At 46.3% G+C, this 25,798-nt stretch overlaps 1 protein-coding gene across 3 annotated transcripts in view; it reads left to right on the forward strand.

The window, feature by feature from the left end:
* PEBP4 (phosphatidylethanolamine binding protein 4) overlaps positions 1–25,798 on the forward strand; it is a 198,307-nt gene that overhangs the window by 82,376 nt on the left and 90,133 nt on the right. For 2 of the 3 annotated variants that reach the window (XM_059695133.1, XM_059695135.1), the window contains exon 4: positions 16,546–16,644. The exons of the other annotated variant lie outside the window; for it this stretch is intronic. In XM_059695133.1, the coding sequence (XP_059551116.1) occupies positions 16,546–16,644 (99 nt within the window). The remainder of the gene's footprint in view (positions 1–16,545; positions 16,645–25,798) is intronic. 3 annotated transcript variants of the gene reach the window in all.

Consider the following 25,798-nt stretch of genomic DNA (forward strand, 5'->3'; position numbering starts at 1 on the left):
CTCTCTCTCTCTCTCTCTCTCTCCACCCAGAGACTCCATTATCCCAATCAGTGCTAATTTTCTAAATGGAAAAAAAAAGAAAAAGTAGAAAAATTGAGTGAAAATGTAGGAAGGAAGCATGCAAAACCTTATTGGAATACTTGAAATTTTCTAACCAGGCAAAGCCTCATGGTTTGTGATTTCCTTTGGGATGTGCAGCGACTTCCTTTCCTCTCAGCTGAAAAATGCGAGTCTCTAGATCTCTAAATGTCTGCGGAGAGTTTCTGGGGCCTCCTCTTGGTTTTTCTTCTCTAATGATTCCTGGGACAATATCAGCACTAAAAGCTAATGATTTCTCTCTTTTTTCTTTCTCAACCACATTTCCGCCAAGAACCAGCACCTAGGTACTTTCTGAGGAGGCTTTGAGATAACTTGCTCTGAAGATGGAGAAGCCAAGGCCCCCGGGAGTGAAGTGATTATTAGAAACGTCACTTTGATGCGGAGACAGGATAGATGAGAGGAGTGGAGAGTCACAGCCTGGCCTAGGGCTCCTATGAGTGTGTCTTTTTCTCATTCCATAATATCATCCTTACCCCTGATTCAGACTCCAGGCTCTTCAGGCTTCCCAGAGAACTCAGGAGTGGTCCTTCTCAGAAGCTAAACTCATTACTTAAGAATGTCTCTGAATAATATGTATGTTTGGGGGTGAGGCCAGGACAAGGAAAAGGTGCCCGTCAACCCCAAAAGATGCACTGGAGACCAGGCCCATTAAGACCTACTATTTCCTCTCTTCTATATGATTCTATTGATGGATTGGTCATGCGGCAGGTTGTTGAGAACCCTCAGATGTGCCCAGGTCCCCCTGGGCCTGATTTCTCTTGTTTTATTCCCTGCCATTAAGAAATGTTTATAGCAAAGCATTTGTGTGACACTGAGATAGAACAACTAGTTGCCTAGGAAACTGTCTGTTCTACATGTGTTCCACTTCCTGGTATTATTTGGGTCCAGCTGCCCCAATTGGCCTTCTTCTTCAGTCTTCTTTTGACACCCCCACCCCCACCCCCACCACCATTTGATGCCAGTGGAGTAGCCCCTAACAGGGACTGGCTACATAATTCGTGGGCCCAGTGCAAAATGAAAACGCAGGACCCCTCGTTGAAACAACAGCAATAAACCAAGCCCTGCTCTTCTCAGTGCTACACGGGCCTCGGGCCCAGGAAGCAGGCCTTGCTCCATGGCAGTAGGTATGGCCCTGCGCCTCCCTATGGCTCAGTAGGGCTACAGGGATCCTGTCCTGGTGACAGAGACATATGTCTTCTGCGTTATCGTAATAGCTTTCCACATGCCCAACCCACAGATGTTTAAGGCTCCCCGTGTTGATCCCCAGGAAACAGGAGTCATACATAATTGTAGGAACCAGGCATTACTTTTTGTAAACCGTATTTACTCTGCTCAGACTATTTGCATAATAGTTCTTACCTCTTTCAGCCCAAGGGGAGCCTCAGAATTGGCACCATGGGTCAAAATGAACCACAGTCTGTCCAGTTATGATGGCTGCCTCTGGCCACCACACCCAGAGACTTTTATTTATTTTTTTTATTTTTCGCTCAGAGACTTATAATGGCCCCAATTCTCTGTTCTGCTATCCGCCCTTAAGGATCACCTCCTGAAAGTCACAATTTACCCAAGCAGCCACTGTGCATCCATATCCCATAGGTGTCTCCTAACCTTTCAAAGAGCAATCTGTATTTTCAACCTGTCTCACCTCTTGGGTAATGAAGTAGATGAGCTTACCACCCACTGTGTATGTTAGCTGTTCCTTTTTCTGTACTAACTGCTTCCTTTTCAAGTGCCAAGAGTTCCCTGCAGTTCTGCCTTCCAGGATTTGAAGACCAAGACTGTGTTTGAACATTTGTACTCTCAGTGATTTGAAAGACTTTGCTCATTCCTTATCTCCTCCTCCCATCCTTCCCTGGCTGCTCCCTCTCGCTCTCCCATTCCTTCTGTGTGACCATTTTAGTGGCCCCTTTCTGCAGCACTGGAAACTGAGGACAGTGCTGCCATGCAAGCATATGATGGCTCTTCACAAATGCAGCACACTCCTTTATGTGTGTTTCCTTCCAGTTAAGCCTGACCTTCTATTTCTTCTGTGTCACAGGGACCCCTTGGGCTGGTGTCTTTAGGGAACAGTCTGTAGCAACTGTGATGTACTTGTCTGAGTTGTCTTCCCAAATTACCCAGGATTCTGTCTGCCAAGGCCCAGCCAGGCACAGGCCTGCCGGGGGGCCGCCTGCCCCCCTGTGCTCTCACACAACCTCTCAGGGCCAGCTTGGATTTCTCCCCACGGAGTGGGGGCGAGTAGGGGCATTTCTACCCGAGAAAGGATTCCCCAATCATCGGATTATCTGGGTTTTCATTGCAATCTTTGTAGAATAAAAAGTCTAAAATGGAGCCCCAAACACTTTAATCTAGAGGTGAACAGAGAAAGAGGTCCTTCCATGGCTTTGCTTATTGCGGTCTCTAAGCATTTCCTTGTCAATAACAAAATATTTGGCACCAAAAGTTCTAATTTTGAAAGCAACCTTGTCAAAAGCCTTTGAAGGACTGAATACAATTTCATTTCCCACTCACTTATTTACCTCCTCAAAGAACTGTAACCAATGAAGGAGGCATAACTGCACTGACGGGAGTCCCACCTCCTCTCCCTCAGAGGGCAGCGGGGCGAGTGCTGGAGAGCCCTGGCTCAGAATCACACAGAACTGGGCTTGGTTTTTTCCTTTGCCACTTACTAACCATGTACCCTTGGACAGGTTACTCAATCTTCCTAAGCCTCAGTTTTCTCATCTTTAAAGTGGGAATAATAGTGGTGATCTCTATGTTGGCTATGGAATTAAATGAAGTAAAATATATGACATGGTTGGAATCTAAGACAACAGGGCTCAATTAATGGTAGCTGTTATCTGTTTGATAATCTTTACGTGAGGAGTACATCAATTTGTACATCCAGGGTTCGCTTTATACGGAAAGGCATTTATTTAGTGGTAAAATCCTTGGCTGTTAGTACAGTTAATGACATATTTTATTTAGGCATTCAGCATGCACATCTATCTCATGTATGTAGAGATCCCAGGCCTGGTGATGGAAGCAAGTACGCCAAAAACTCATATAATGTAACAAACAAGTCTTTAACACAGACATTCTCTCAAGGAACTAATTCACATTCTTTCCAATCAAGTCTTTGGCCAAAAGATGTAGATGTTCCCAACATAACTCTAAAAATGTATCCATAGGTAGGGGTAGCTCAAAACCCTCCCCTTCCCACAAAAATTGATCCAGAGACATAGAAGCATGGAACAGACTGTCGAATCACAGAGGGAAGATGGGGGAGGGTGAGAAGAGATCAACTAAAGAAGTTGTATGCATATATGCATAGCCCATGGACACAAACAATAGGGTGGCAAAAGCCTGGGGTAGGGGGGAGGGGGGAGGGGGGAGGGGGGAGGGGGAGGGGGAGGGGGAGGGGGGAGGGCAGTCTAGAAGAGGTCAATTGAGGGGAGATATAGATGATATTTTCAACAATAAATATTTTTTTAAAACCTTCCCCTTCCCAATTTATTAATATTCTTTTATATTTAAAGAATCACATTTCAGCGGGGCGGGGGGGTGGGGGGGTGGTGGCTGCCAATAGTGTATTCATTCAAACCTATGTATTTTGGTAAAAATTCTTAGATAAAGGCCTGCCAATCTCTGGGACTTACTAAAACTAGTTGTAAAGTATATCTAGAATGTCCTGTCCATTTTGAGGGTGATTGGAAGTGGGAAAGACATGTTAAATCGATCCAAAACCTGGAAAATGTTTTGCACTGTGACCATCATCAGATTCTCCACCTGAGCTTTCCCAAAAATTTTTTTTAAATCATTTTATGGGTTTGGAGAATAGTATTGAATTCACACAACACACAAATTTTTCCCAACAAGTATCTTGTTTGCACCTGACCAGTCACATTCTGTGGGTTTCCCTCAAATGAAAATATTTCCTTGAAATTGGAAGAAGACTTACTAGTAGAAATCACATGGCTGTATTCTCTTGATTAATTTTTTTTTCTTTCCCCATCAAATGTACCCCTAGGAAAGCTCAACAGTGCCTTCCTCGTTGAGCATTCCAGTGGGGTTTGGGCAAGAGGGTAAGACCACCATTTTCAGCTTCACAGGATGAGATGTGTCACAGAGGCGGGCCCCTCTTATGGACGAGCAGGGCAGTGAGAAGAAAGGCCCCAGAACAAAGACACACCAGGTCATTGTACTCACTTATGCCTTGTTTAGCACCCAGAGAAAGACGGAAACCCCACACACAATGCTTACAAATCAGAGTGCCTCAAATCCTCAAGGACTGGTTTTATGCTTTTAATAGTTATTATATTTCACACACCAAGTCTTAATTGCTCTTTGTAGTTCTCTTAACCCTCTATCAGAAGAACCCTTAATATTGTGTAGTAACTCATTCATTCTCCTAATAGCCCCTTCAGGACAGGAGGTCATTGAGATGGTCTCCTCCCATCTTGTGTGAGAAGAAGCAGAGACCTAGTCACTTAGCTTAAACCTTCACCTTCCCACCAGCCCGTCTGGTTCCCCAGCATTTCCTCCAGACCTTGATATCATCTCGCTTCTTCAAGCAGGACACGCCATGCCATCTAACATGCTTCTGTCTCTGCCTAACAGCCCCATTCTTCTCAGCATCTCCTTATTGGGTAGCGTGACCATGGCTCCACCCACCTGAACCAGGGCCAAATCCCCTGGTGACCAACACCAACTCCAAAAGGCTGAGCCACCAGCCTAGCCACTCGCCCCCATCTGGCTGGGCTTGGTCACCCCAAACAAGTGTGAAAACACCACCTTTGCAGGCCTGAATCCGAAAGAAATTGGAAACCTGCTGTTAGCTCCATTCCCACTCTCTTCTCATGTTTGCTGTTATTTTTTAACACGTTTTTTTTTTTTCTCATAAAAGCACTATCCTCTTCCCCAGAGCTTGCCTGTAGCAAAGGCATGGTCTGTACAACTGCAATTATTTCAGAGAACAGATGGAGTGAGGAGCAGAAAGTCTGTTAATAGTAATAGAAATGCTACATGTTAACCTGGACAGCACACGATGACAGTCCCATGACTACCCGTTCTGTTCCCACCAGCTGGGCAACCAAAGTAGGAATGAGATATTCACAAACACAGCCATCAGACACGTAGCCACCCAAAGTTAGAACTCAAATTCCTTCACACCAGGGGCCGTGGCGACTGCGGTGGCTCAGGCCGAGGGCAGAGGAAGCCCAGCCACAGCTCAGCACCAGGCCTAGCAGAATTGCCCTAGCTCTGGTTCAAATGCCAAGGCCTCCTGGGCTGGCTCAGGCCCAGACCCAGCTTCTAGGCAAACACTGGCCCTAGCAGGGAGCCAATCCAACCAGCACTTCAGAGCCATGCTCTGGGGAGGAAACATTAGGTCTGGCTGGGCTGACCTTGACTTCCTGGGAGGCCGTGGGTGAGTGAGAGGCCTGGCTCAGGAGCCAGAGGCTTCGGCTCCCCCAGGCCGAGGTCCAGCAGGACAAAGGCGAGTCTCTGTGCTAAGTGTTGTACGGTCAGTTGGGAGCAGCAATACAAACGGCTTGTCCAGCTCTGGGACCAAAAATTTCTTCCCCCTTCCAGAACACGAAAAGAAAACAATGTCTTATCTTGACAGAGGAAGTGGGTACATTTATTTCAACAAATATTTCTTAAGCGCCTACTGTGTGCAAGAAAATATGCCAGGCCCTTTAGGAACAACAAAGAAATAATTGTCCCTACCTTCAAGAAAATGATAATCTAATAAGAGGGACCAAGAGTAGCCTGCGTGTAACTGGGTGCATAGCAGAGCATGGTAAGTGCCCAGCGAAGGTACAAACAGCATGCTCCTGGGTTCCAAGAGCAAGGACAGCGTGTCTTGTCCAAGGGGCTTGGAAGACGTCCTCCTGGAGGAGGTGGGTGGCATTTGAGATGTGTCTTGAAGAATGGGGTGGACTTTCTGGTGGGCACAGAGGAGGGGAGGCAGAATCACACTTGAGGTCAGACCCGTCCCAGTCTGTGTGGGCATGCGTGGGGCGACGGTGGGACCAGCTGGCGGGCTGACTGAAAGCAAGCTGCAGAAGGCCTCCAATGTCAGGTCACAGAGTTTATATTTAAGTCAAACGTCTGTGGAGAGCTGTTCCTCAGAAAGATGATCGCCACTCTGTGCTTGCAAGAGCCAATTCTGTGATCTCGTGTTGGTCGCTTGGATGGGCCATGGTGTGAATGTTTACTCGTGAAAATGACCTAGCACTGCAGATCCGGGAGCGTGTTTGTGTCTTTACTTCTTTGTTTTCTAAAGAACTTGCTTACCAAGACACCCTGGATTACTCTAATAGAAGCCAGCGCAAATGGGTAGGAAGGGAGGGTAGACAGGTCATGGGCCGGTTGGGAGACTGTTGAAATAGAAGAGACAAGAGCTGGTTCAGACCTTACCCAAGGAGTCAGAGAGGATGAGAACGGTGAGAATAGGCTCCAGAAAGTGGAGCAAGAAAGAATCGAACGTGATTGGAGAGGGGAGAGTCAACAGATGATTCATATTTTGAATTTGATGGGTGACAAAATGGTAGTGCCGTTCAGAGAAACAGGTAAGTCCGAGGAGGAACTGGTGAGTGGGGTGGACGTGAGTGTAGCTTTAGGAGGTAGAATTATTCTTCTGATAACGAATTAAAGAAAGGATCCACACACGGTGTTTCTCATACGCTCCCCTTTCCCTTCCTTTAGTTTCCTCCTTCTCCTCCCTCCTATGCAGAACGAATAATAAAACATTCCTCACCTGACATGCGGGCATTTCTGCTGGCTGCTTGGCTGTGTACGGGGCTTTGAGATTTAAATATGTCTCTCAGCTTTATTAAGCCAGAAAAATTGCAGTGGGCCAAAGGGTCAGAGTGCGGGCTCTGGGGAGGAGTAAAATACCGTGAACTCAGCAGGATTTGAACTCACCACTCACTGCTCCCATCCCCTTGGCATGCTGCCAGAACCGCTGAGCCAGGCGAGAGCATTCCTTCCCCCAGCCGTCTTGAGTGGGCAGATGCTACGGAGCGACCACCATCCCCAGAGGACCGGGCAGCACAGTGGCAGAAGGCGTTTGATTCAGAGATGCTGGCACATGTTGCCAATAAGTTCATCTTTGCAGTATGTATGTTTTAAATTACACGAGTGCCCAAGAGACCGAGGTGTGGAGGAATTGGCAACACGCAAACAAAAACCATAGTGCTGTGAATCAGAGTCAAGCCCAGTTCTGTCCCTCTACCTCCTGCCCTTGCCTGCCCTTCTCTGCAGGGAGCAGCGGGAGGAACTGGGAGACAAGGGACATGGTTGTAAGTCCCCGAGAAGCCCTTCTCTTGCTCACAATGACTGGCATTTATTGATCACTTAGTACATGCTGGGTGCTATTCTGAGCCATTTATGAACTCAATGTGCATAAGAGAAAAGCCTGATGATGGTTATAATCTCTATTTTATACAGTGATCCTGAGGCTCAGAGAGTTTAGGCAACTTGCCCAAGGCCACACAGTAACTAGATAGGATTCACATCACTAAGGTATCTGGCCTCGGGCAGATTCTCTGATCCTTCTCAGCTTCCATTTTCCCATCTGTGGACTCAGAATAATAACCTCTATTTAGGGGATTTTTTCCTATAGTGACCCCTTGTTTCCAGTAATGTGACTCTTGGCCACATCAAATTATGGCCTTAAGTGACTCAGACCCAAATCACCTGCCACCTCTGACCACAACATCTGGCCCCTGCTGAATCATATTTTATTCTTATGCTGACCTTCTCTAGACAGAAGTACCCCCACTGCCACTCACACTCTGCCCGGGAGTGTTTTGCCCCTCACCTGTGTCCCCATAGTCCCTTGTGTAAGTCTCCCCGGCGTGTCACACTGTACTGTTGTTTATGGCTCTGCTGTTGTTTTGTGAGCCATGCCAGGGCATCTTTGCACAGACAGAGTGTAGGGTGTTGGGCTGGGGAGCTGAACTCATTGAAGAAATGGGGATCTTCAGCCTCAACAAAAGGTGAGAACTGCCTTCAAATGTGTGAGAGGCTATCCTGTGCCGGGAAGGCAGCACTTGGTCTAGGCAGTTCTCAAAGAAAGGGCAGGAGCCAGTGTGAGCTTCAAGGGGCTGTGCTTGGCCCCATGAGATGTGGCCTAGCTGGACTTGAATGAGTCACATTCACAGGGAATGGGGGGCACCCCTTGCTGGGGGTGCCATGACCGTGCTGGGTTGGTTGCTGACCAGGTTTGCAGTAAAGGGAATGTGGCCCCAGTTTCCTCACTGTTCCAGGATTCTGTGATCTGTCCCACTCCCAGGCAAGCTTAGAGGCCCGGCCCACTGTCTCTGTGTGCTCCAGTGTCCCCAGGCTGCACTGGAGATGCGAGGCGCTCAGTCTCTCAGGCTCCAGGCACTGGAGACAGATCTTCTGGAGCAAGTCTGCTGGCCATTAAGGCAACTGCTATTCCAGGGACCACCGGGAACCAACACTGAGGCCATTTGTTCACAGTAGCAAAACTTGACCCATGGACATTGCCTCACAGTCTGAAAAAAATACTCCCACACTTGTAACTCATTTTCTTTTTAGAATAACCCCGTTGTATGAAACATAAATTATTGTCATTTTGCAGACAGTAAACCGCCCCGTGGTGAGAGTGAATAGCACAGCCCCAAACGCTCAGCCTATTCAGCAACCATTCAGGCCAGGATTGAGGCCCTCTGTCCTCTACTTGTCATCTTCCCACGACATCGGTTGCCCTTCTGAAGAGCAGCCTCTGGCACTCACTTGCCAAAACCAGCACAGAAAACTGAAGTATGCATCAAGTAGGAATGCGTTTCGGTGCGAGGAAGAAAAGTCCCTACCACAGGGGCTTGAGGGCTTTATTTGTTTCATGCAACAGCAAGTCTAGGGGCTGGCAATCCTGGGTGGATTCAGCTGCTCCAGGACCCGGGTTCTTTCCATCGTTCTGTTTCACCATCCTTAATACATAGGCCTTCAACCTTATGATTGTCCCCTATTGGTCACAGGATGGCTGCTACACACCCAACATCACATCCATATTCCAGACAGGAAGAACGGAATGGGTAAAGGGGCAAAAGGCAACAACAGTTTTCTCCTAGTGAGTCTTTGTCCTTTGTTCAGGAGCAGATCCCTTCCTGGGGACTTTCTCCTACATCTTCTTGGCCAGAACGTGGCCTCCCCTTGGTGCAAGGGAGGCTGGGAGACCCAGTACTGCAACTTTCCAGTCTCTATAGTAGAGGAAGGCAAGGGGGAAGGGTAGCGGATCCACAGTGACTACACAACACCTCTGCCCAAATGTGTCAACGCGTGACATGAGCCCCAGCTCCCGGGTCAAGGTGCCTCGGTCCACACAGCCCAGGAAGTGTCTTTGTCAGCAGCTATGGAGAGAGAGGATGGCCTCCTGGATGCCAGCCTGAAATGTGAGTCTGTCCTCGGAAAGGAAAGGCTTTAGGCTCAAGGGACACCACCGACTGCATCCTGGTGGGACCATCAGCCCTGGTGAGGAGCAGCTGTTACACTCAACCTCCCCCAGGAAGAAGGCTCTTAACTAGATTTCCCATGCAGAACTTTGTGGGGGAGGTTCAAACACAACCAACCCACCATAGGCTAAATTTGTATGCCAACCAACATCGTAATGAATAGTGGGAGTGGAGGGTGACTTCAGCTTCTCGATTTGGTGCCCGAGGCCCTTAATCTTCAGAGCCCAGGCACAAGGGACCCTAGCCAAGGTCGTGGAAGCCTGCCCCCTTTATGTAGAGGGCACATGGTCTTCCCTGAGATTGCACTAAACAGGAAGAGAAACCTGGGTTTCAGTCAGTAGTGGATTTGGTTGAGGACTTTTGGGAACCAAACTCTAGGACTGTAGATCTCGCCAGTAACTCTACATTAGTGTCACCTGGGGAAACTTCCAGATTGACACCTGGGCCCCACTCCAGATCCCTTAAGTCAAGGGTCCAGCTTTGGCAGCTTTAAAAATCTCCCCTGGTGCTTCTAATATTGAGGCAGGGATAAGAACTACTGCCCGGAAGAGATTGGCTCACCACTCACCTTGACCATGAACCTTAACCTTATCAGGCCAGCTCAATTTTTCATTCAAGGATACACGAGTGCTGTAGGCAACAAACCACATACATAATCATATCAGAAACTAGAGAAATACAAAGCCAGACACTCTCAAGTTTCCTGTGGTCTCCAAATGAGCTGAATGAAATATCTGAGGTAAGGACCCTGTTCTAAAATGCACGTGGGGTTGTTTTAATTGGAAAAGGTAAGACACACAGATGGACGGGATGGTCATGAAGGAAGAAGGACCTGTAACTCACAGGTCCCAGAAACAGGAGTCATGGCAGCCACACAGGGTCACACAGGGAAGCACTAGGGTCGGTCATGAGGGGAAAGCATGGGCAAGAGCCTTTATTGTGATTTTTGTGGGAAGCAGTGGGTGAGGCAGGATAGATAAGCCTAGGATTGACTGGTTTGAATAATTCCGGTGGACTCTGGGGCATAGGGGCTGCCCCTAGTTGTCAGGCTCCTGGCCCTGGGATCATTATGTCAGGGAGATAGTGGCTCAACCCGATAATAGAGATGATGCAGGGTGTAGGGTGTGGATTGGTGGGTTTGCATTTGAAGAGCCTGCCCTCAGGTGAGTGTTTGCTGTCTCTAGAAACTGGCAGCCTCTCCAGGGTCAGCAAGGCCCCATTGTCAAAGCATCAGAAAACGAAATACATGATGAATACAGGCCCCACCTTCTCAGTACTTCTAGGACTTGAGACTCTCCACAGGCATCCTGTCATATCTGTCCAAAGAATACTTTCACTCCTTCCCTCTGGGAAAGAAAGCTGCACACAGACCCCTCGCATGGCAAGGTGGAGGGAGGTCTCGGAGCCTCTAGAAGGTTCACCTGCACGTCAGGAAAGGCCCTCTGCCCGGGCACTGCTGAGGTACAGAGAGAGTTCCATAAGATTTTGTAACCTACCCATTGTTTCTGTGTACCTTAAAAACTCCGGGCATCAACATAAAGAAGCATGTATGTCAATTTTATAGGCAAAAATGAGATTTTACTTTATAATTTGCATATCTTTGAAATCAAACATTTGTGCTTTTATTGATCATTTGCATTTCTTATTTTATGAATTGTCTATCCATGTCATTTGTCTATTTTCCCATTGGGTTATTACTCTTTTTCTTTTTAATTAATTTATTTTTGTTCTAAGATATTTGAATCTTTATTGTTGAAAGTATTACATATGTCCCCCTTTTCCCCAGCCCGCCCCTTCCCCCTCCCCCCACCACTACTCATTTTCGTATTAACCTAAAAGCTACTTTATATAGTAAGGATATTAATCCTTCTTCATAGGTCTTGTAAATATTTTCTTCCAGCTTATTATCTTTGAATTTTATTTTGCTTTATTTGTCATAGAAAAGTTTCAAAATTATATCTAGTTAAATTTATCAATCTTTTCCTTCATGCCATTTACTGTTAACAGTTTGGTGTATACTATGCATTGCAAATATATTTATAAGTGTATATATATATATATATATATATATATATATATATATAGTTAAATATATAAAGTTTTCCTGCACATTTTAGATTATATTATACAAATTATTCTGAAACTTACTCATTTCAGTTACTAGTATAATTGTGAATATTTCCCATATTAAAATATAAAGCTCTAACTCTAATGTGGTATTCCATTATAGGAACTACTATAATTTTATTGAATCAGTTTTTTAATTTTTTTATTTTCACATTTAAATTTGAACATTTTGGGGTTGAGAGAAATAGAGACTGAAGTTTATTTATTCCACGTGTTGAACCAATTGTCTCAATAGCACTTGTAAAATAATCTATCCTTTCCCCACTGGATTGAAATAACTTAATCACATAATAAATATCATATATTTGCTAACATATTAAATACACCTAAATACACCTATATTTAGAACATTGGTTTCTCTCCAGATTTTCTATTTTGCTTCATTTGCTTATTTATTCCATAATCAGCACAACATGGTTGTAATTATTTTAGTTTGTAATATATTTTAATACCTACAAAGTCAACATTATCCCATCTCATTTTTTTCAATATTGCCTTGGCTAATGTTTTTCTGCATTTATTCTGAAATTTAGAATCATCCTATGAAGTTCCCAAAACATCAATTTAGGGTTTTGATTGGAATTGTGTTAAACTGACTAATTAATTAAAGAACTAGTGACATAATTTGCTAATGATTATTTCAGTTTAAAAGCATAGTGTGTCTCTTTCCATCTCATCAAGTTTTGTTTTTATGTACACTTAGTAATGTTTTTGTTTTCTGTGTAAGTCTTGCATTTTTTCATCAAGTTCATTCCTAGATATTTTATATTTTATTAAAATTTTAAATAAAATTTTAAAAGTATATTTTCTAACAGACCATTATTATCTGTAGGAAATACTCATTTTGTGTTCCTTTTGTAACAACTCACTTTACTGAATATTAGTTTAATTGTTTTCAGCTAATTCTTGTGGATTTCTCATGTAGACAATCATGTCATTTGCAAAAAAAATAATAATAACTAATTTTTCTAATATTTTCATCTCTTTATTCTTTTTTTCTGAGTTCTTAAAGATTTTCTTGGTTTATCTTCATATTCCCTGATTTAACGTTCTAAAGTACATAATATGTGGTTCGCTGCTTCTTTTGGATTTTAATATTCAACAATCATTTTTCTCTAAAATACTCATCTTTGGAAAGTTGCCAAACTTTCTCCCACTTGTCAAAACCAATGGTCCTTATCCCCTGATGGTTCTGATATACTGACTTGATCCCCACTCCTTCCTGGAACTTCCTTTTCTCTTGGCATCCATGCCACTGTGCTCCCTGGTTCTCCCTCTAACTCTCCTCCTCAGTCTCTCCGTCCTCCCCTCTGAGTTCCCAAGTTCCATTCTAGTTCTTCTGTTCTCGCTCTTCAAGTTCTCACTGACAATCTCATCCGCCCCTACGCCCACCACCTACAGGCCAGGTTTTGAGAGAGTTCCAGCCTCATGGTTCCATTTAAGGTACATCCCTGCCTGGATGTTTTAACAGCAAACCCACTGTCTCCCAGATGTGTTACTCCTACTATTCACAGTGCCATCGTCCACTTAGTTGCCCAAGGTAGAACCTCAGCAGCATCCTAGACATCTCCCTCTCCCGTGTGTGTCTGCCCTATCCAGTCACTTCATGCTGTTGACTTAGTGGTACAAATGCCTCTTCTCTCTCTCTCTCTCTCTCTCTCTCTCTCTCTCTCTCTCTCTCTCTCCCTCCCTCCCTCTCTCCTACTTGACTTTTCATGCCCTCAGGATCTCCAGAGCACCCAGTTGTCTCTTTCCCCACTCTACTTTTAGTCTTTTACTCATCCTTGTCACATGCCTTCCCAAAACACATTTAGTCATGCCAGTTGTTTGTTCAAACAATTTCAATGGATTCTGTTGCAAAACAAATTCCAAACAGATAGGGCTTTCTGTTATCTGGTTCCCATAACCCTTCTACTTTTTCACCTGCCATTCCTTCTAGACACCCCATGCTCCAGCACAACAAGACTCTCACCATCCCCCAGTCAGCTTTGCACAGCCCCTTCCCTTTGCATACTGCTTGTCCTTCAAGATCAAGTTCAAAAGACAACTCCACGAAGCCTTCCTGGACTCCTGAGGTGGGGAGGTTTAGGATCCCTCCTCTGCGCTCCGGCTGTATCTGATAAATGCTCCTTTACTCAGGCACTTTGCGCGGGAACTGCAGTTATGTCTGTCTATCTCTCCCTCCAGATCAAGAGGAGGCCCAGGACTCCTCTATCTATCTTGCTCACTTCTCACTCTCACGCACCCTTCTCTCCAGTATACTCACCGGTCTAAGTTTCTATTCAAGTTAAACCCAACTACCACTTATTCCATGCCTGCATTGAACAGTTAAAAAGTACACATCTGGGGCACGTAATATTGCCTAGTAACCTTACTATATACCTATGGTATATTCAGCTTCTCACTTTCCAACTATTTATCACTCTTTCATACCTTCCTCTCTGTCTTCAGACTTCCTCAAATTCCTCTTCCCCTGATGATCTTGCAACTAATTCACTGAGAAAATACAAGCAACCAGAAGACGATGTCCTCACTCCCTACCACATCTTCCAATTCCCTGTATCCTCTGCTCCCACCAAAGGCCCAGCTCTCCCTTTTTTTCTGTGTCCTGTCCCCTCCCACTTCCCAGTCTTGGCTCTTGCAGTGGTCTCCTTTTTCTTCTCTAGCATATACATCTCTCTTTCTACTGGATCATTTGCATTGGCCTGCAAGCCTGCCTCATGGTCATCTGTCTCTTAAAATACAAGAATAAAGATAAAGCAGGTCTTTTGACTCTTTCTCCCTACTAATAAGAACCACTCTATGTTTCAGCTGTCCTTCACACCAAAACTTTTCAAAAATCATCTTGAATAACCATCTCCAATTCCTCATCTCCCACCTCATCTCTAATCAAACCTCCATCCTTTCTACTCCACTGAAACTGGTCTTGCCAAGATAACAGCGGTCTTCTAGTTATCAAATCACATTGTCACAACTGTGTCCTCAGCTTGCTCTACCTTTCAGCTGCATTTGGCACAGTTGACCACTTCCTCCTTCTTAAAACACTTCCTGTTGCAGATTTCATGATACTACTATTACCTATACCTCCCTGGTCTCCTTTGTTTAATTTTCCTTCTCTTCTCTTCTCTTCTCTTCTCTTCTCTTCTCTTCTCTTCTCTTCTCTTCTCTTCTCTTCTCTTTTCTTCTCTTCTCTTCTCTTCTCTTCTGTGTTAGAGTTCAGTCATAAGACCTCTTTTCTTCTCCATGTCTGATCTTTCCATGAATAATTTTATTGGATTCTATGGATTTAGGCCCATCTATGTGTTAACGTCTCCCAAATTTATATATCCGGTCCAGAACTCTCCCCCAAACTCCAGACTGTGACTTATATACTTGTCCTCTAAGAAGCATTTCTAACTTAACAATCAGTTAAGTTTCTGCACAATTAAGTTAAATTGTAGCCCCAATTTGTAGTGTTTGCTGATTTCTATAGTGCAAATACTCCCACCACAGCCAATTTCAAGCTACTCCAATTTCAAGCTGCAGAAACAAATGGCAGGAATAACATGTCTAAAACAGAACTCTTGATGTTCCCTTTCAAACGTTCTTCTCTCCAAGTCTTCTCTATTCATTAAATAGTACCATTCTCCCAGTTGCTCAAGCCAAAACCTCAGGTATCATCCTTGATTTCTCTTCCCCCACCCCGTCCTCACTGCTCTACTATCTAGTTCATCAGCAAATCCCTTGGATTCTACCTGAAAATACTTCCCTAATCCATCTACCTGCTTCCATTGCTGCCATCCTAGTCCAACATGCCATCATCCCACACTACACTACTGCAGTAGCCCCCAAACTGGCCTCCTGGCTTCCCCTCTTGCTTCCTGCCGACCATTCATTCTCCACACAGCCACCAAAACAATCCTTTAAAAATGGAAATCAGAGCACATCGTTCCCCTGCTTTCGTCTCCCGACTAAAACCTTCCAATGATCCTGCATCACACGTAACCCCCGTCCTCATCCAGGCCCACGAAGCCCTCTGTTGTTTTGCTCCATCCACCTCTCCAACCCTGCCATGTCCACACATACACACACCCTCGCTTGCCACTAGCCACATGGCATTCTTTCTGTTCCTCCAACCTTAACTTTTTTCTGCCTGAAGGCCTAGGTAGCAGCTGTTTCCTCTTCTTGGAATGCTTACTCCCTCTCACTCTACCCTATTTTATTAATCATAGCACTAATCAAACTTAACATTTCCTCAGGTTTTGTTTGTTTGTTTGTTTGGGTGTGTATTGTTAAAATATGTATATCTTACCTAGAATAAAAGCTTCCTGAAAGTATGGACCGTACTGTCTTGTTATTTGTTGGAATCCTAGCACCTAGAACAGTTGCAGGCACATAATGGGTGTTCAGTGAATGCTTGTTGAAGGGATGAGTCCAAGTATTCCTTGCAATACAGTTCCTGAGCCAGAGTAAGATCGCCTATATTTGCTGAATTAATAGATAGGTCGCCCCAACTGTACTGTGAGCTTCTTGAGAGCAAGCCCTGGTTTAGGTTCCTTTGTTTCCTCCGCAGCACCTAGCATGACGCTAGGGATTTCCAGGTGCTTAGCAAATATGCGTGTTTGATTTATTCCTTTTCATACCGGGAAATCCAACTTATTAAGCTGTCTTCTTAGTGAACTTCTTTTCTCTGAGCACAAGCATGAGGCACAAGAGGAAAGTCATGAGAACCAAGGTGACCTAGGTAGGAAGTTATAGGGGTGGGTCAGCCATTATAGGTGAGAACAGAGACAAAAGATGGTCTGCACCTGGTAGTTTTCCCATCGCTATTCTATATGCCATAACGATGCATTTCTTTTTGGTGAATGTGTTACAGAGTGCAACCTACATGCTGATAATGGTGGATCCCGATGCCCCTAGCAGGTCTTCGCCCCAAGCTCGGTTCTGGAGACATTGGCTGGTGACAGATATCAAAGTAAGCCAGCCGAGAGGCGCTTTCTGATTCACTGGGGATTATGGCTGGAAGATAGTTATCATTCTCTGCGGTTCTCAGTTCTCATTTCACAAGGGTTGAGGACTCTGTTTTCTAACAATTTCAAAAATGTCCCAGGGTCAGTGGTGCACAGGCAAATGGGCTGTCAGAATAACAGGGGGAGGGGCCCCAATTTGTAGCATTTGCTGAATTCTGTAGTGCAAATACTCCCACCATAGCCAATTTCAAGCTACTGATGAATTAAGGACTGACTCACACAATTTCTGAACATTTATCAATTGGCTCTGGCACCCCACTGCCAGGGCCTGGGTTCGGGGGCATGGGGTGATTCTGTGCAGTCCAGGTGGCAGAATTGGTGGGGAGCATCTGTCAGGACAGCCTCCTGATAAGCAGACATTTCCTTCCTTTGTGCAGAAACAAATGGCCTCCCCTCATCTTCGTCCCTTTGCCCTCACATTTGTGAAGGAGCCTGGCTCACGTTCTGGTGTAGGTCTGAGGAGCTCAAATCTGGTAGATTGTCAATGGGCATTCTGTGGGGATGGGTGGAGGGAAGGTTCTAATGACAGACAGGCTCACTGAGGGGCTTCTTAGAGCTTTCGGTATCCTAACATGCACTATATAATATGCATTTATTTTCCAACCTCATTTGACCACTGAACCTTCTATGCATGAGCACCTGGCAGTGCGCTGTGGGCAAATCCACATTAGCTTCGAGCGTTCACGCAGCTCTGCCTAGAAAGCCCACCGAAGACCTTTGCATAGAGTGTACAGAGGCATTAACCCTGAAAGATGGTGGGAAAGACAAAGTTTGGATTCAGGCTTGGCTGGCTCCCAACTCAATGACCACCATCAAGTCACTCGGAAGCCCTCTGGGCGTTCCGTCTCCATCAGACGAGGAGGTTGTCGTGATGACCCAGTGAGAACATACTGTGAGCATTCAGAGAGCATAAAGGACACCATAAGGAGCTTGTGTTCTTCCTTCTAGAGCTATGGGGCAGAGGAAGGGGCATCCGTCTGAACTAGCTATTGGCATTCCTGAGCATGGCAAGAGCTCTCACTGCCACTGTAGTAGGGGGCTTGGGGGGTGAGTTACCCTGGCAACCAACCCTGCTCAGTGCCCACAGGCCCTTCACAGGATGCTCAGTGCTCCACACGGCCCAGCCGAGCACCCTTCGGCCTGCTGAGGAGCCCTGAAACACCATAAGCATTTGAAGGGGCAGAGCTTGGGGAGATCTGTGCCGTCAGGGAAGGGAGGAGAGCTGAGGGCACAACAGGAAGAGACTGGATCTTGCACCAATCTAGAGCGTTGCCATCCTCTGAGGTTGGTGGTCATAAGGGGCTGACCACCACACACAGCTGTCTCTAAGATTGTTCACGGGGCGATTCTGAGGCCAGAAATCAGAAGCTGTTGGGGATGAAATAATTTCAGCATTGAGGCTGCCTCTCTCCTAAGCCTGAAGTCCCCCTGCCCATTCCCCTCACCACAATACTCACTCAAGACAGCTCTCTCACACAGCCTTGCGGTGTACACATAGGTTCTGCCTCAGCAGCCCAGCTCAGAAGCAGAGCAGGTGGTCGCTGGCAGGCGGCAGCTGTCGGCAAGGCTGCTAAGCCGCAGAGCTTACCAAGGGCACCTGCCTGGCACAGCCCTCTGTCTTCCCGCTCAGGCTGGAGAAGGCTTGGGTTTCGGCCGCATTTTCACCCACTTTCCCTGATCCAAGGGGCCAACAGGAAGGAGCAGCTCTCAGCTGTATCCACTTAGCCTGCCCACCAGCCCACAGTTTCCGCCAGCCACAAAGCCCACGGACACCAGGCCCTTTTGGGTCTCAGGCTGTGGGCCTGGCCAAAGGAGGACAAGCTCTAATCACACTCAGAGGCGCTTCCTTTGTGTTGGTGTTAGCTGCTGCTGGGTGATCTCCAACAGTCAGAGCACCTTCGGGTCGCTTATCAAACACAGATTCCCGGGCACCGCTGCAGGCAGGCGGAGAGGGCTCGGCAGCCGAGGTTAACAGGCACCCAGGCGGAGTTTAGCAGCTTGAAGGAAGACGGAAGAGTTCCATGTCAGAATGCCTGGGTCATTGTTAATATCAGCCGTTTGTGGAGCAATTTTCAAAGCAAAGGTACTTTGAAACGTCCTTTTGATCCTCATAATGATTTTGTGAACTGGGCATTATCCCCGGTTTAGAGATGGGTTGTGGAGGTGGGTCTTCACTCCAGGACCCCAACTCCAAGCGTCCGCCCTTCCTGCCATGCCTTGTGGTTTGGGTTCACAGCACACCTCCTCTATCAGCTCCACTGTGGCAGGGGCGTGCCCCCGTGCCCCCTGCAAAATGGGAAACTGGCCTCTTTACTATCCCCCTCCCCATCCCAGGGCCCTATTTCTGGTTATTTTTATGGGGAGATGCATCCAGGCATCCTCCCCAGAAAACGCTATCTTGGTAAATGAAGCAACCTGACCCGCTTCATGGGGTGAGCCCCATAGAGGTAAACCCTACATGTTGTCATTCCCCTCAGCAGTAAGTGGCCCAGCAATAAGGCAGCCATAAAGCACTGCACACGTGGAGCAACAGTGCTCTGCGGTCCATAGTGGCCACAGAGGCAGACTTGGTGGAGCCTTGGTGGGCCTGGACGTTAGGGTCCTGGCCTAGTTGGGTGATGGACTGGGCCATGCCGGGAGCAGTCCCTCAGTAGGGTCTGTCTTTTCAGGTTGAAACCAGTTCAGACAGCAACCAGTTCAATACAGGGAGCATCCACACACACACACACACACACACACACACACACACACACAGAGGCTGGCAGGGTCTATGACAGAGTAGTCCATGAGTAAAACTAAAAATTTGAGTGAAGTCCATCAGTAGGAACTATGCATCTGAGGTACACATTGCTCCTTTCACTCCGCAAAAATGGATTGACCATTACTTGCTGTGGCATCGTAAGAGCAAGGAGCCATACTGCTGTCATTTCCACCTGAATCCACCCGTATCAACCATATGACTGCGGGCGGCAAGTTGCTCAACCTGTGTCTGTCTGCTGGCTCGTCAAGTGGGGATACCAGTAGTCCCTGCCTCACACTGTTGTTTGGAAGCTTAAACGAGTTATTTTAAATCAAGTGCTTAGAACAGTATTCAGAACGCACAGTAAGCTCTACATACCTGTCTGCTGTGACCTTATCATTGTGGCTTGAAGTCAGGGGCTGTGCTAGTACTGGGGTTACAGAGGCAATCGAAGGAGGGGATGTCTCTGTCCTCCAAGGGCTTCTGTTCAGGTGAGGCAGGGGCAGGAGGCGGCAGCACGGGGTGGGGCTGCGAGGGCACCCGGCTCACTCCGGGCAAACTTCCTACACCTGCAGGCGCCCATTGGCTCGGAGGAAGGACTAGACTTCCATCCCCCTTTTTGAAAATCTTCCCTTGAGCAAAAGAGACTTTCAGAGAGCACTGGCACACATAATATCTTTCTCTCCCCTGGGCCACGTCCTCAGCTTTTCCTTTAAGATGTTTTTCAGTTCTGATTCAATCTAATAATCTTCATGCTAAAGCCTAATTAAGATATCAATTAATTTGCATCATTCCTTTCAGAAGAGACAGGGTTCATCTTCTATTTGTCTCTGAATATCGTGCTCAGACATTTTCATTAGACTTTTTATTGTTAATGGGAATATTGAACACAGGAAGACGGTATATTAATACTTTCCACAAAGAATATCATGATTGGTAGCAAAGAACACTAAGAACAATTAAAAAGACAAGAGTACCTTTTTCCTTCCAAAAAAGAAAATCTTCCTAAAAATCGTCAATGATTTGAAAATGTGTCCTGAATATATTTTTTGTTTAAAAGAGAAAAGGAAACTGCAAGTTCGCGGTTCCCTTTCATTCAGTGTCCTCGGCCTGTGGCAGCTCTAAGGGCAACCGATTCTGGGTTGAATTAAAGGGACCTCTAAGGTTTTACTATTCCGTCTACAATGTTCTATAGGGTTGGGCTTTTCCACAATAAGAGGGTTTTTTTTTTAAGGTCCTCTGAGTGTAAGTAAGATCAATGGGAAAGCCAATAAACAGGGCCAGGGTCATAGCCCCTTGCTGTCCAGGGATGTGGGCAGGGCTCTTCTGTTTGAATTACCGCTCCCACTCCTGAGAGATCTCAGGCAAGTTACTTGACCTCTCTGAGACGGCTGCTTGTCTGCAAAACTGACACAATTCCCTGCTCTCCAAGGCTGAGACAGGAAAGAAGGAAATTACACATGCAAAGAGGAGAAGCCTCCCCTGAGACAGGCGCTGCAGAAAGCAGCAAATGTATCCTTGTTTCTAATCAATCGAGCAGTAGATCCTGTAGAAATCTGAATATATATATATTTACATAATCTGAATTTCTATATGCTCATAAGTAAGCTAATGCTAATAAACAGAAGAATAAACAAACTTTATCAGGACCACAGGTTCAGACAAAAAGGTCAGGCCAAGGAAATAGAATTAATTCTCTAATTTCTGTGTTTTGACCTGGATTATTCGTTTCGCTGCTGGTATTTGTGCACTTGACTCTGCATGCTTGGCCCTCTACTGTGAAGGTCCACCTGCAAGGCATGGCTTATGCTCCCTCAGAGCATGTGGGTTTAGCTCTATGGGCCTCACAAGCCTTTGGTGATGGGGACAATGCCAAGGGGCATTGGTTATAAACCAGACTTGTGCATGCCACTCGAGGGAGGGCGAAGAGCCCGGACGAACCAGGGGAGGTTCCAGACTCTGCCATTCTCAGCTGGTAATCTCTGAGCCTCAGTTTCTTCACCATTGAAATGGGCATGAGCACATCTATTTCCCAGGGTTCATTGAGATCAAGGCTCCTGAACCAGAATGGAATAGGAGCAGGACCTCAATAAATGTGATTCTCTCTCCCACAACCCCAACTGTGAAATCTGACTCCAGAGGCCACTTAGGACTTAGCAACTTCCCTTAGGCTATTGGATTCCTCTTTTGCCAAGTAAGAACTCTAGAAAATGCCCCAACTCACAAACCAAGAGGGGGGGACACCCATTCTTTCGCCTTTTAATTCTAGATGGATTCAGCCCAGCCTGGAGGACCTGACCTGACCCAGACTTATTTGGGGACAGTCATAGTTGGGAGAGAGGGGGGTCTATCCCACAACTCAGCCTCTGGGAATTGCCCCGTGACCCCTGGAGGCATTCCAGACCACAGCCAGGGCAAGAGGCTAAGCTACAAGTGGCAGGCCTGCTGTGTGCCTCCCATACCCACGGCTGCGCACCATCCCCAACACCTGCAGCTTTGATTTCTTGCACGACCCAGCCTAGCCCTCGCCATCTCCTTATCACTCACAGTCCCTACCTTGCTGTCACTGTCCCACCCCGGAGATGCCTTTGGTCCCATTCAAAATAATTTAAACAAAATGTGGCTACAAAGTGGAATATTATCTTTTGATGAATGTTTTTAAAGCCCTTTAGGTTTTCATGGTAATTTGCAGTGTAAAATTATTTGGAGATAAGAGCCAAATTAGCTCTCGTACGCTGAGGTCGCCGTGTCCTGTTATCCATGTGAACGGTGTTTAAATATAATCAGCCCTTAGACTAATGCAGCATAATTGTTCATTTGAAATAGCTTTTTTTACTCCATTCAATGAGTCATTAAAATATTCAAGGGATAATGCAGTGAATTGGAAATGAATTCCTCATATTATCCCATGCATACTGTAGTGCTTCAGGTAACTAAGGAGAAAAGGGGAGAGGGAGAAGAGGAATATAATGTCTACAGGCAGGGAGGGGCCCGAACATACAGGAACATGGTAAACAAAGCTTTTTAGTTGGTTTATGGAAAGTATATAGAGAAAGGCTGACCATGAGGGGTGAAAAAAAGAAAAGAAAAATGCTGTTCTTTGAAAAACCCAATTGCTCTCTCTCTCTCTCTCTCTCTCTCTCTCTCTCTCTCTCTCTCTCTCGCTCTCACTCTCTCGCGCTCTCTCTCCACTCTGAGATTCTGTGCTCTCCGCTGTTAACTTATTTTTATCAAATATGTTTATATCAGAAAGTCGTTATGGAAACCAATTCTGCCATCCAGGAGAATTCCTGGAGCAGGCAAAAGATTCTCTCTCTCTCTCTCTCTCTCTCTCTCTCTCTCTCTCTCTCTCTCTCTCTCCCCCCCCTCTTTCTCCACTCTGAGATTCTGTGCTCTCTGCTATTAACTTATTTTTATCAAATATGTTTATATCAGAAAGTCGTTATGGAAACCAATTCTGCCATCCTGGAGAATTCCTAGATCAGGCAGAAAACTCTCTCTTTCTCTCTCTCTCTCCCTCTCAGTCTCTCTGACACACACACACACACACACACACACACACACACACACACACACCGAAAACTCTCTCTTTCTCTCTCTCTCTCCCTCTCAGTCTCTCTGACACACACACACACACACACACACACACACACACACACACACACACCGAAAGGCACAGCATAATCTTGCTCACCCAATTCTAAACTCATCTCCGATGGGGACAGAGTGTGGCACCCTGGCTTCCCTCAGTGGGCAAAGCTGTGAAATGGACAAGGCTGAGACAACAGTCCAAACCCACCAGCCCTCACATGAGGAACCTGGGCTGGTCCCTGTCCACGGGCCTCAGCCTCCACCCTGAGCACATTCGCTTAGGAAGGGGCAAGGGGGAGTGGGGGCAGCACGTTCGAAACAGTGACCTTCCTCAGTCCCAGGAAAGTTCCCTTAGCGCACACTGCCTGTGCCACCCTGAAACATTGCCTTCCGTCCCGGCCACGCTACTGTAAGAAAGCTCGGGCGTGACATGAGGAAAGCAGCCAGAACCGTGGGGCTCTGCGAAATCACACCAGGTGAGCAGGAGCAGAAAGAAGTGGGGAGGACACGCACGAGAGCTGCCCTTGAAGATGATTTAAAGATTTCCTGAAAAAATCTGAAGAAATCAAATCGGAAAACAGGGGATCCTGCTGTGCTCCGCTGGACAGATGAGATCGAATGGGTGGCATTTACATGGAAGGCAGTTTTGGCTGCATGTAAGAACAAACTTTCTAAGAATTTGAACTGCCTAAGAGCGGAGCATACACTCTGCAGGGAAGCTTTTATCACTGAAAGGACTTATTCCTGGATCACCCAGGAACTTTCCCCTGCATAGAAGGTTGGATGTGCCCCTGGGCACCTGCAAACAGTGTCTCCACTCACCGTATTTCTTCTCCTGGCTAGAGATGCTCTTCTTACAGCTTATATCTATATCACATATTAACAACAAGAATTAAAGAATGAAGAATAAAAAGGGAAGGGAAGGGAAGAGGAAGAAAGAAAAGAAACATCGTTCGTACACTTAGCATGTGGTGCTGGGCACTGTGCTTCCATGAATATCTCCTTTAATCTTCACAAAAGCCCAAAGAGGAAGGTAATATAAACAAGAAAATTAAGGCCTAGAGGGGCTAAGCAACCACTGCTGGTGAGTGGCTGGTTGGGATTTGAACCCAGAGCCTCACGTATAATCGTGACTCCAGATCACCTCTCCAGAGAGTTCAGGCAGATTTCACCCCCACTCCTCAGGCCCAGCGCACGTGACAACTTATGTCAGGGCCAGGAATGGCTCCTGGAGGCAGTGGTGCTGATGTGAGTGGTGGGCAGCGTGAGGTTCCTGGCCCTTGACCCTTAGCCTCCATTCTTGGCCACACCCTCTGCAGCCACAGTGCAGCTCTGAACCTGGACCCAGGGAGGGAGACTCTCTGACTTGCTGAGAGCAAATGATATACTATACCTCCCTGAGTCTGTTCCCTCGTCTATAAAAGACACTAGCTTCGACCTCACAGGAATGTTGTGAGGACTCAATGAGATGAATATGTAAAGCACTCAGCACCCAGCACATAGTCGGTGCTATGGTGGCCCTAAATCCCCACCCCCACCCCCACACCCCCCCCCCCCCACCTCCCTGAAGCTTAGAAAATAAAGTCTTTATGGTAAGGAGCATATGTGGCCCCCTAGAGGCAGGACAGGGCCTGTCCAGGAGAGTGAACTGCTCACGTGGCCACCACCTAAAAAACTTTGAGGGGAAAAGACATTTGGGAATAGGACTTAATAGGGAGGTGTTGGGACCAACTATTTTTTTAATATATTTTATTGATTTTTTACAGAGAAAGGGAGAGGGATAGAGTGAGAGAAACATCGATGAGAGAGAAACATCAATCAGCTGCCTCCTGCACACTCCCTACTGGGGATGTGCCCGCAACCAAGGTACATGCCCTTGACCGGAATTGAACCTGGGACCTTTCAGTCCCCAAGCCAAACCAGTTAGGGCAAGGAACCAACTATTTTACTTCCACTGTGCTCAGCACTGTGGCTATTAAAAAGTAATGATAGCCCAGCTGGTGTGCGTCAACCTATGAACCAGAAGATTATGGTTCAAGTCCCAGGTCAGGACACATGCCCAGGTTGCCGGCTCGATCCCCAGTGTAGGAGGCAGCTGACCAATGATTCTCGCTCATTATTGATGTTTGTATTTCTCTCTCCCTCTCTCTCCCTTTCTCTCTGAAATCAATAAAAATATTTTTAAAAGGTAATGATAGATAAATAGATAAAAGATAATTCAACAAATAAAATATTAAATGAATTTAAAATGTGTTGTCTCTGATCCCCAGTTGGAAAGACAAAGTCAACAAGTAAGAAATAAAGAGAGGAACCCATGGGGTATAGCGGCAACTCCAGCTGGCCTCTTCAGACTCAAATGGCTGTGAGAGCTCAGAGCACTCTCCCCTCTGTGGCGATGCAACCCTTCCTTCAGGGCTCAGTTCAAATGTCACCTCCACTGAAAGGCTCACCCTGATGCCCCCAAACTGAGTTAACCAGTCCCGCCTGTGCTCCTACCACAGCCAGTCAAACCTTTAGTAGCACCGTCATCACATGGCTCTGTTATTAGTTATGTCTCTTTTCCATCATTAGAACGTGAGTTCCTGGGAAGCAGAGCTGCATATTATTCTTATTCTATCCCCAGCACTTAGCACAGTGCCCAGGACATAGAAGGCCCTCAGGAAATGTTGGGTCAATGAATGAAGGCATAAAAGAATGAATGCATAAAAAATAAAGGGAGGAATAGACAGATGGGTGGATGGATAGTGGTTGGGTAGGTGACTGGATGG

Source organism: Myotis daubentonii, chromosome 5 (genome assembly GCF_963259705.1).
Source record: "Myotis daubentonii chromosome 5, mMyoDau2.1, whole genome shotgun sequence".
Lineage (NCBI taxonomy): Eukaryota > Metazoa > Chordata > Mammalia > Chiroptera > Vespertilionidae > Myotis > Myotis daubentonii.